Source organism: Trichomycterus rosablanca, chromosome 18 (assembly GCF_030014385.1).
Source record: "Trichomycterus rosablanca isolate fTriRos1 chromosome 18, fTriRos1.hap1, whole genome shotgun sequence".
NCBI lineage: Eukaryota > Metazoa > Chordata > Actinopteri > Siluriformes > Trichomycteridae > Trichomycterus > Trichomycterus rosablanca.
Genome location: NC_086005.1, coordinates 1,983,534 through 1,994,143, shown reverse-complemented (window position 1 = coordinate 1,994,143; position 10,610 = coordinate 1,983,534). Strand labels below are relative to the sequence as shown.

The 10,610-nt window shown below is 42.3% G+C and overlaps 1 protein-coding gene across 1 annotated transcript; it reads right to left on the bottom strand.

Annotated features, from left to right (window-relative positions):
• Positions 1–85: 85 nt before the first annotated feature.
• Positions 86–9,906, bottom strand: snx24 (sorting nexin 24). Its single transcript, XM_063014469.1, has 7 exons — positions 9,755–9,906; positions 8,228–8,311; positions 7,676–7,780; positions 7,497–7,591; positions 7,359–7,388; positions 4,699–4,763; positions 86–2,268 (listed from the first exon to the last, which is right to left on the bottom strand). Exons 1-7 carry the CDS (start codon positions 9,821–9,823, stop codon positions 2,198–2,200), a joined length of 519 nt encoding a protein of 172 aa, XP_062870539.1. The 5' UTR covers positions 9,824–9,906; the 3' UTR covers positions 86–2,197.
• Positions 9,907–10,610: the final 704 nt, after the last annotated feature.

The following is a 10,610-nucleotide window of genomic DNA, read 5'->3' as shown; positions in this document are numbered from 1 at the left end:
ATGTTTTGTACCATAACTATGGGGATGGTTGTGTAAAAAAGGCAATACTGGCACAATCTGCTAAAAGAGTAACAGCACACGTGTGTTTATAGCATTTAGTCTTTATTGCTTTGTGTTTTAATCATATTTAACTGAACATTCATCAGAATTTGTGTTTTATTTCCAGTTTAAAGTGCTTTACACAGAGGTCAGGGACCCTGGGCGTCGAGGATCATCCGAAACGCGGCGACATTTCCAACAAAAACGAGCGAATCGGGTTTAAATATTCAGTAAACATAGAACGTCACATCTGTACACAGAATGAGCTGTTAGGTTTGTGTGGAATAGTGTTACACCATCGTTTCCAGTTTAATAAACATTACACTTCCAGTGATGGGACAGTATCATACGCTACATGGCCAAAAGTATTTGGATGCCTGAGCATGAGCTGACCGTGAGTGAGCTCTGTGGGATCTTTTCAGCTAGAACAACAGACACTCTTTTGAAAAGGCTGTCAGTATGTCTGTGGGAATTTGTGCCTATTCAGTAGAACAAAGGAATGTTGGTAGGGCTGATCTGTGCAGGGCATGCTGGAAAAGGCCTTCCCTAAACTGTTGCTGCACAGTCAGAAGCATTTATTACACCTGTTAGCAGCTGTTGTGGCTGAAACACATAAATTCAGTAATTAAAGGGGCGTCCCGATACTTTTGTCCATATAGTGTATACTGTAAATAATGTAGTACAATAAGTTTCCTCACTTGTATATTCTGATTATAAGCGGTGAGGGTGGGAGGAGTAACCGGGCGTGTCTGAGAGACGCTTATAGTCTGGATTTAGCTCCATCTGATTTCCACCTTTTTGGATGCTCAAAGAAGCTTTAAGGGAAAGATTTTCATGTGATGACTACCTAACTGCATCGGCGCATCAGCGGCGCTCAACATGGCACAGGAGTAAAATACGCAACCCTACTACGGCTGAGATCCGGGATTTGAGTCTCTGCGGTGTTATCGGCCGATCGGGCATCTACACAGACAAGATTGGCTGTGTCTGGGGGGAGTATGGCCCAAACTGTCTGGCTAATGGGAGGTGCACTCGTCAGTGCGCTCTCAGTGCAGGTCTCAAGCCCGGTTAGAAATAGGAGGGGTGCGCCAGAAAAGGCGTTGGCGTAAAAAAGGTTCAGGACTGAGATCTGGGGTTTGAGTCTGGGCGGTGCTATCAGCCGTTCGGGCGTCTACACAGACACGACTGGCTGGGTCCGAACTGTCTGGCTAAGGGGAAGTGCACTTGTCAGTGTGCTTTCAGTGCAGGTCCCAAGCCTGGTTAGAAATGGGAGGGTTGTGTCAGGGAGGGATCCGGCATAAAAAAGATTCAGGACTGAGATCTCGAGCCGTCAAGCCGTCTGATTGGCTGTGTATGTCTGTAGGGGGGGGGGGACAACGGCTGAAACAGGGTCCTTCATTGCTGGTGTAGTTGTGAACTCTCCTGACTGATCGAAACACCTCCATGGAGGGCGGCTGATCATAGATAACAGCGTGTAAATTTGTGAGCCCTTGCCCCTGGTAGGTGAAAAGAAGCGGTCCATGCTCAGCTGTCAAGTTCGAATCTCAGTTCTGCTATTAGCCATCTGATTGGCTGTAGGTCTGTAGGGGGGAGGGACAACGACTGAAACAGGGTTCCTTATCGCTGGTGTAAGTGTGACCTCTGCTGACCGGTCAGGGCACCTCAACAGGGGGCGGCTGATCACAGATGACACTGTCGCTCTCTGTGAGTCCCCGCCCCTGGCAGGTGAAAAGAAGCGGTCCATGCTCATGAGGGGACATGTAACAGCTTTGGCTGTCCTTGTTCAGGGGAATGGGGGCTTGTATAATTGGTCACAACTGATTTAGGTGCAAAAAAGGGGGAAGACTGATTTTCTGATTTCATGACATGAACACATTTAAAATTGATTAATATTTTTTAATCACATTTCCAGCTCTAGTTTAAACGTTAGATTTAGTTTTTTATCATAATCATTAGTAGCATTTTTACCTTGTATGGAACACCAGGACTCATTACGAACACTAAAAACTTAATAAATTCATCCCTTTGAGCCTCACACACCCTAAAATAAACGTAGTGAGTAGGTTCGGCCTGCGTGAGCCGGTACCGCGAGTGTTAGTGTTAGAAATGCCTCTGGGTGCACCAGGTGAGACGATGATCCGGCTGGGGGAGCGTCGCTCTACCTGGGCTGCAGATCCGGGTAGAAGATCCCGTGGATCACTCCCTCGATCACCACGTTGGAAATCGAGTCTGAAAACGAGAAGAACCAGAGTGATGGAGCAGTACTGCCAGGAAAAGCACCAGCGCATTCAAGTCGGTTAAAACTCAGTCCAATCGCGATTTTCCTCGTCTGTGCTAAGTGAGACATCCAGGTTCCAGTATTAAAAAAAATTCTGCACTTGATGGATCAGGCATAGAAGCATTACTACAGAATGAAAGTTCTAATCTTAGCTCAGCTGTCGGCCTGCTGGGCGCCCATACAGACAACGATCGGCTTGTCAGAGGGAGGGAGGGCCTCAGGGATTCATCATAACTGCTGCAGTTACGACCTCTGCTGGCTGATTGATGGTGCTGCACATAGACGGGGGATAATAGAGATCAGTGCATGACTGCGCGATACGGATCTTCGTATGAACCCATTTGGTGCAGGTAAAAAGAAGCAGTCTGTACTGCACAAGTGTCGGAGGGGGCGTGTGTTAGTTACAGTGGGGTCAAAAAGTATTTAGTCAGCCACTGATTGTGCAGGTTCTCCTACTTAGAAAGATGAGAGAGGTCTGTAATTTTCATCATAGCTACACTTCAACTATGAGAGACAAAATGAGAAAAAAAAAATCCAGGAAATCACATTGTAGGATTTTTAAAGAATTTATTTGTAAATTATGGTGGAAAATAAGTATTTGGTCAATAACAAAAGTTCAACTCAGTACTTTGTAACATAACCTTTGTTGGCAATGACAGAGGTGAAACGTTTCCTGTAAGTCTTCACCAGGTTTGCACACACTGTAGCTGGTATTTTGGCCCATTCCTCCATGCAGATCTCCTCTAGAGCAGTGATGTTTTGGGGCTGTCGCTGGGCAACACGGACTCCACAGATTTTCTATGGGGTTGAGGTCTGGAGACTGGCTAGGCCACTCCAGGACCTTGAAATGCTTTTTACGGAGCCACTCCTTCGTTGCCCGAGCGGTGTGCTTGGGATCATCGTCATGCTGGAAGACCCAGCCACGTTCCATCTTCAATGCTCTCACTGATGGAAGGAGGTTTTGGCTTAAAATCTCACGACACATGGCCCCGTTCATTCTTCCCTTAACACGGATCAGTCGTCCTGTCCCCTTTGCAGAAAAACAGCCCCAAAGCATGATGTTTCCACCCCCATGCTTCACAGTAGGTATGGTGTTCTTGGGTTTTTCTTCTTCCTCCAAACACGACGAGTTGAGTTTTTACCAAAAAGTTCCATTTTGGTTTCATCTGACCACATGATATTCTCCCAATCCTCTTCTGGATCATCCATATGCTCTCTGGCAAACTTCAGACGGGCCTGGACATGTACTGGCTTAAGCAGGGGGACACGCCTGGCACTGCAGGATTTGAGTCCCTCTCGGCGTAGTGTGTTACTGATGGTAGCCTTTGTTACTTTGGTCCCAGCTCTCTGCAGGTCATTCATCAGGTCCCTCCGTGTAGTTCTGGGATTTTTGCTCACCGTTCTCATGATAATTTTGACCCCACGGGATGAGATCTTGACCCCAAGGGAGATTATCAATGGTCTTGTATGTCTTCCATTTTCTTACAATTGCTCCCACAGTTGATTTATTCACACCAACCTGCTTGCCTGTTGTAGATTCACTCTTCCCAGCCTGGTGCAGGTCTACAATTTTCTTCCTGGTGTCCTTCGACAGCTCTTTGGTCTTGGCCATGGTTGAGTTTGGAGTCTGACTGTTTGAGGCTGTGGACAGGTGTCTTTTATACAGATAACGAGGTCCAACAGGTGCCATTAATACAGGTGACGAGTGGAGGACAGAAGAGCTTCTTAAAGAAGAAGTTACAGGTCTGTGAGAGCCAGAAATCTTGTTTGTTTGTTATTGACCAAATACTTATTTTCCACCATAATTTACAAATAAATTCTTTAAAAATCCTACAATGTGATTTTCTGGATTTTTTTTTCTCATTTTGTCTCTCATAGTTGAAGTGTAGCTATGATGAAAATTACAGACCTCTCTCATCTTTCTAAGTAGGAGAACCTGCACAATCAGTGGCTGACTAAATACTTTTTGACCCCACTGTATAACCTTCCCTCAATCAGGAGTGGAGGTGAAAAATGATCGGGGAATTGGATACGACTAAATTGGGAGACAAATTGGGTGGAACCTCTGTGTGACAAGCAGCCACTCTTCTGACAATAGGCTTCTCACAAGACCTTCAAGTACGTCTGTGTATGGGAATTTGTGCCCATTTGTGTCCATTCAGTAGACCTAGCTGGGCACTCATGTTGTCGATGTTCCGGTTCATCCCAGAGCCGCTGGGTGGGCTGAGGTCAGGGCCTTCCCTAAACTGTTACATATAATTAGGAAGCATACCCTTTCCCTTATATCACTGATGTATTACACCTGTTAGAATCTGCTGCTCTGACCAGGTTGGTGGGCACTGATGGCGTGTGTGTGTGTTTTGAAATGAAAATGTTGGTACCGTTGGCAGCAGGAAGCAGATACGGGTCCCTCAGGAAGAGCAGCGCCGGCTGATGCGTCAGTTTACTGGTGAGGAAACACAGAGAGGAAGAGAAAAGGACGGAGTGAGAGTAAATATTACAGCGGGAGTGAAAATAACGCCTGATTCATCACTGTACTTCAGTTTTAGCTGACGGCACAAATCAGGACAGAACAGGAACTTCCCTAACACAGCTCGTACATTCCAATAAATACATTTATAAATAGAATATACATACTATACATATATATATATATATATATATATATATATATATATATATATATATATACCTGTGTATATATATATATATATATATATATATATATATATATATATATATATATATATACACTACCGCTCAAAAGTTTGGGATCACTGTGAAATTTTCTTGTTTTCAATGAAAACACACATGAGATTAAGAAATATAGCTAATAAACAGGACATGCAGACATTGTCTGAGTAAAAAAAATTTATTTTGATGGAAATGATGACTGTGTACTTCAAATTTAGCCTTTATCAACAAAAGCCACCTTTTGCAGCAATTACAGCCTGGCAGACCTTAGGCATTCTAGCTGTCAATTTTCGAGGTAATCTGATGTGATTTCACCCCATACTTCCTGGTGCATCTCCCATGACATGGATTGGCTTGATGCAGTCTTCCTCCGTACCATACAGTCCAGCTGCTCCCACAACAGCTCAATAGGGTTCAGATCCGGAGACTGTGCTGGCCACTCCATTACTGTCAAAATTCTGGCTGACTTCTTATTTCTTAAATATTGCTGACACATTTTGGAGGTGTGTTTGGGGTAATTATCCTGTTGTAGGATGAAATTGGCCCCAATCAAGTGCTGTCCACAGGGTATGGCATGGCGTTGCAATGTCTTGTTGTAGCCTTCCTTCTTCAAAATCCCATTCACTCTATATAAATCTCCTATTTTACCACCTTCAAAGCATCCCCAGACCATCACGCTGCCTCCACCATGCTTGACAGCTGGCATTAAGCATTGGTCTTGCATCTTTTCATTGTTCCTGTGCCTCACAAATGTTATTCTGTTTGATCCAAAGACCTCAAACTTGGACTCATCTGTCCACAACACCTTCTTCCAATCTTCCAGTGTCCAATGTCTTTTCTCTTTGGCCCATCGCAGTCTTTTCTTTTTATTGGCCAGTGTAAGGTATGGCTTTTTCTTGCCAATTCTGCCATGATGTCCAGCATCCTGAAGTCACCTCTTCACCGTTGATGCTGACACTGGTGTTTGACGGGCTCCATTTAGTGCAGCTGTCAGTTGACAACCTGTGAGTCGTCTTTGTCTCAAACTGCACAGTCTAAGACGTTTATTTTCTTGTACAGTTGTGCATCGGGGCCTCCCACTCTTTTTTCTGTCCTTATTAGAGCCAGTTTGTGCTACTCTCTGAAGGGAGTAGTTAACAGCATGGTAAGATATTTTAAGTTTCTTTTGCAATATCTCGCATTGAGTAGCCTTCCATTCTTAACACAACAATAGACTGACGAGTCTCTAAAGAAAATTGTTTCTTTCTGGCCATTTTGAGCCAGTAAGCAAGCCAACAACTGCTGATGCTTCAGATACTAAACTAACCTAGAATGTTGTGCTCCCTTTTATGCTCCCTTATTAGTATAACATTTTTCAGCTGTGCAACAAAATTAAAAAAGGGTTTCCTAACAATCAATTAGCCTAATAACATTCTTAACTTGGATTGGCAGCCAAACCAGGAGATTGAGGCAGAGGACTAAGAATGGCTGATAATAGGACTATATGCAAAATAGGCCTCTATACAAAAATAGGCTTTAATGCAAACATTTTCATTCTTCAAAAATCATCTGATACATTTAAAATAATTGTGTAATGGACTAAATTGTTTGTAAATTGCATGAAAATGTGTTTTTCTTTGGAAAAGAGGGAAATTTGCAAGTGATCCCAAACTTTTGAGCGGTAGTGTATATGTAAAGATAAGTATAAATATATACAATGAGCAATAATATATATATTATATTATATATACGTATATAAACAATGTATATTATTGCTCATATTGTATATATTTATACCTATCTTTATCTATCTATAAGTCTGTCTGTCTATCTGTCTGTCTGTCTATCTTTCTATAAGTCTGTCGGTCTGTCTATCTATCTGTCTGTCTGTCTATCTATCTGTCTGTCTGTCTGTCTGTCTATCTATTTGTCTGTCTATCTATCTTTCTACAAGTCTGTTGGTCTGTCTAGCTATCTATCTATCTATCTATCTTTCTATAAGTCTGTCGGTCTGTCTGTCTATCTATCTGTCTGTCTGTCTATCTATCTTTCTACAAGTCTGTTGGTCTGTCTGTCTATCTATCTGTCGGTCTGTCTATCTATCTGTCTATCTTTCTATAAGTCTGTCGGTCTGTCTATCTATCTATCTATCTATCTATCTATCTATATATCTATCTATCTATCTATCTATCTATCTATCTATCTATCTGTCTGTCTTTCTTTCTATAAGTCTGTCTGTCTATCTATCTATCTGTCTGTCTATCTTTCTACAAGTCTGTCTGTCTGTCTGTCTGTCGATCTATAATTAAGTCTGTCTGTCTATTAACATCACACATAAATACTTCATATCCCAGAATTCCACTCGTACCATGATTCGTCAGATTCCGTCTCAAAGGATCTGAAATAAAAACAGAAACAGAGACGATCTGTAACAGAACGTGTTTGTGCTGGTTCAGTTACAGTTTAGTTTCCACCCTGAATGACACCCGTCGGCGGCACCACTCACCCACAGCTCTCGGTTTTCGGCAGTGATGGGAAGTGACGGATGTTCAGGAAATCCAGGAATATTTTGGGAAGGACCTCGTTTTCCATGATTATAGTCTGGAAAGGAACAACAAAGTCAAATGATCATCAAAAATACACCAATATATCCACACATGACTAGTTATAACTTTGAGAAGGTACCTGAAGATAAACCTCAAGTCCATGTCTTCTCTGCTCCAGAACCTTGGGTACCCAGTTCCTCACATGCTTTGATGGCATCTCGGGGGGTTTGATGATCTTTTTTAGCTGCAAGGAGCAAAAATAACGTGATAAACACCACCGATGTGAGCTTGCGGGACGACATTTGCACACACCTCCACAGTCTCTGTTCTTCTAGGAAAACTTTTAACAGGATTTTAAAGTGTCTCTGTGGAAATTGTGGCAATTCCTGCCATCCAACTACAGGCTAATGTTTGATGGCGAGTCCCTCCTCAGATGCCTTTCAGTGGTTACTCAACACGGTCGATGTGCTGTGTTCAGCATGTGAACTACGAGAACTATGAGGAACCTCCATCAGCCTGATGTTTAATTTAGTAGACCCCTCACCCTCACATGCACCAGTGTCACGAAACAAGCACGGGCGTGTAAATTTTTGGGGGAAGCCGATATTCCTCGGCAGCTGTAGAGTAATGGTACAGATATCCAGTAACACATCAGTGCACTCCTAAAAACATCATAAGATGAAAAACGTACCATCTTGTGCAGCGCATGAAACTCGCTGTAACGTTTCTCCACCGTGTGCTGTCGGCCGTTCATCAACACCTCGATCTTAAAGACCTGCAGGAAAATCAAAACACCAAATCTACGTCATACACACAGTTTGAACTCTGAACTGCGAACACTCGAGAGGGCAGCTGTAGCCTAGTGGTTAAGGTACTTGACTCGTAATGGAAAGGTCGCTGGTTCAAGCCCCACCACTGCCAGGTTCTGTCACTGTACTGTAAGTCACTTTGAATAAAAGCGTCCGCTAAATGCTGAAAATGTAAATGTATGCAGCAGAGATCGCGACTGCACAGCAGCGATGAAACCCATCCGACTTTCCTCCCTCAGACGCAGCAATTTGTGCCCACTCCTGGGATTGAAATTTCAGTGGTGGTGGGCTGGCACACTGGACTGCTTATTTGGACCTCTGACAAATTTCATGAGAATGTGATAATATTTGTACGTTTCACAAGCATTAATTAATTCATTTATTTACTTATCTGTCCGTATTGACCGCTGCACCCTAATCAGGATTGTTGTAGTGGACAGAACGACAATCCATCACAAGACACCAACACACATACACCTACTGACTCAAACTAAAGGGCGATTTGGAGGAGCAGCTGGAATAATCCAGACAAGAAAAAAAATCAGATTTGCAACATCTTAAAGTTTTAGACACAAAATCACGAGAATCTACTATTTTATTTCATTAAATTTCATTTCTGGCATTTAGCAGAAGCTTATATCCAAAGCGACATACAGTCTAAGCAAGTGAGGGTTAAGGGCCATGCTCAAGGGCCCAACAGTGTCAACCTGGCAGTGAAGGGGTTTGATTTGTTTGTTAGGATTTTAACGTCATGTTTTACACACTTTGGTTACATTCATGACAGAAACGGTAGTTATTCGTTACACAATATTCATCAGTTCACAAGTTTAATATCAAACACAGTCCTGGATCATTTTGTATCTCCAGTTATTCTCACTTGCATGTTTTTGGACTGTGGGAGGAAACCGGAGCACCCGGAGGAAACCCACGCAGAACATGCACACAGAAAGGATCGAACCCAGGACTTTCTCACTGTGAGGCAACAGTTCTACCCACTAAGCCACCGTGCCACCTGAAGGGGTTTGAACCAGCAACCTTTCGATTACTAGTTCAGTATGTTAACCACTAGGCTACAACTGCCTTTTTAACTGCAATTTAACTAATATTATTATGTGACTAAACTGCACAATTGCACAAACTCACATTTTTAAACTTTGGGATGCAAACATGCTTTAAAATTATTTTTATTTTCATTGATTGTGTTGGCGTTTATATTAATAGGGGTTTTATAGTGCAATAGCTCATCAATCCCATTGATTTATTGCATTATTTATATGAAAACAAAAGTCTTAGATGTAAAAAAAAAGAAAGAAATAAAAACATAACATTGATAATGATAATAATAATAATGATAATAATAATGATAATAATAATAATAATGATAATAATAATAATAATACTATACAGACCGTGTATCCTTTCTCAGCCGTGTTTTCCTCTGAACGGAACGACGGAATGGACACTGTTATCGGGTGCATTGTAAATAAAATAATACTTAATGAATCTATTATAATAATAAAATAAATAAATGAATTTAAATGTTTCGGGTTCGGTGAGAACCGCTCACACACAAACAACACTGATAAAGTAAAGCACCCGGTCTGCGCATGCGCTTCACCCACCCCCAACAACCTTTGGGTAGCTCTCACATGAGCCTGATTGTAAATGATTTTACTGCTGTACTCCGGGTAATAAAACTTATAATCATGTAAAAAACACACATTACAGCATAGATATAATTTTAATATGTCGTACCAAAAGTCATGGATGAGCAGAATGTAAATTGATTATGAAATGGCGTTCCCTCAGAGGACGCCCACACCTGTATAAGTTGTAAAGTGATTATTTTTATTTATTTATCCTATTTATTAGGATTTTAACGTCATGTTTTACACACTTTTAGTACATTCATCACAGGACAGCTCGTTACTGGTCACACAAGATTCATCAGTTCAAGTTTAATGTCATCTCCAGTTCACCTCACTTGCAAACATGCAAACTTCACACAGAAGGACCCGGACAGCTTCACCTGGGAATCGAACCCAGTACCTTCTTGCTGTGAGGCCACTATGCCACCCTGTTAGGTGTTTAATCTTGTGAGTGAGGCTGAACACTGGACAGCGTGCTCATGGCACTGGAAGTTTGAACGAGGTGTTATAGTGGGTGCCTGACAGAAGGGACAATCCATTTCCGCAGTTTTCTTGATCCACAGTGTCATAGGGGGGTCGCCCATGTGTGCTTTATGATCGTGACCCCACACAAATA

Excerpts from the sequence above, each read along its gene's own strand:
- snx24 (XM_063014469.1), bottom strand. The coding sequence starts at position 9,823 with ATGCACCCGATAACAGTGTCCATTCCGTCGTTCCGTTCAGAGGAAAAC. Across the intron at positions 7,781-8,227 it reads TTCATGCGCTGCACAAGATG|CTAAAAAAGATCATCAAACC; the intron begins GTACGTTTTTCA and ends TGCTCCTTGCAG. Across the intron at positions 2,269-4,698 it reads TCTGCTTCCTGCTGCCAACG|ACTCGATTTCCAACGTGGTG; the intron begins GTACCAACATTT and ends TCTCGTTTTCAG.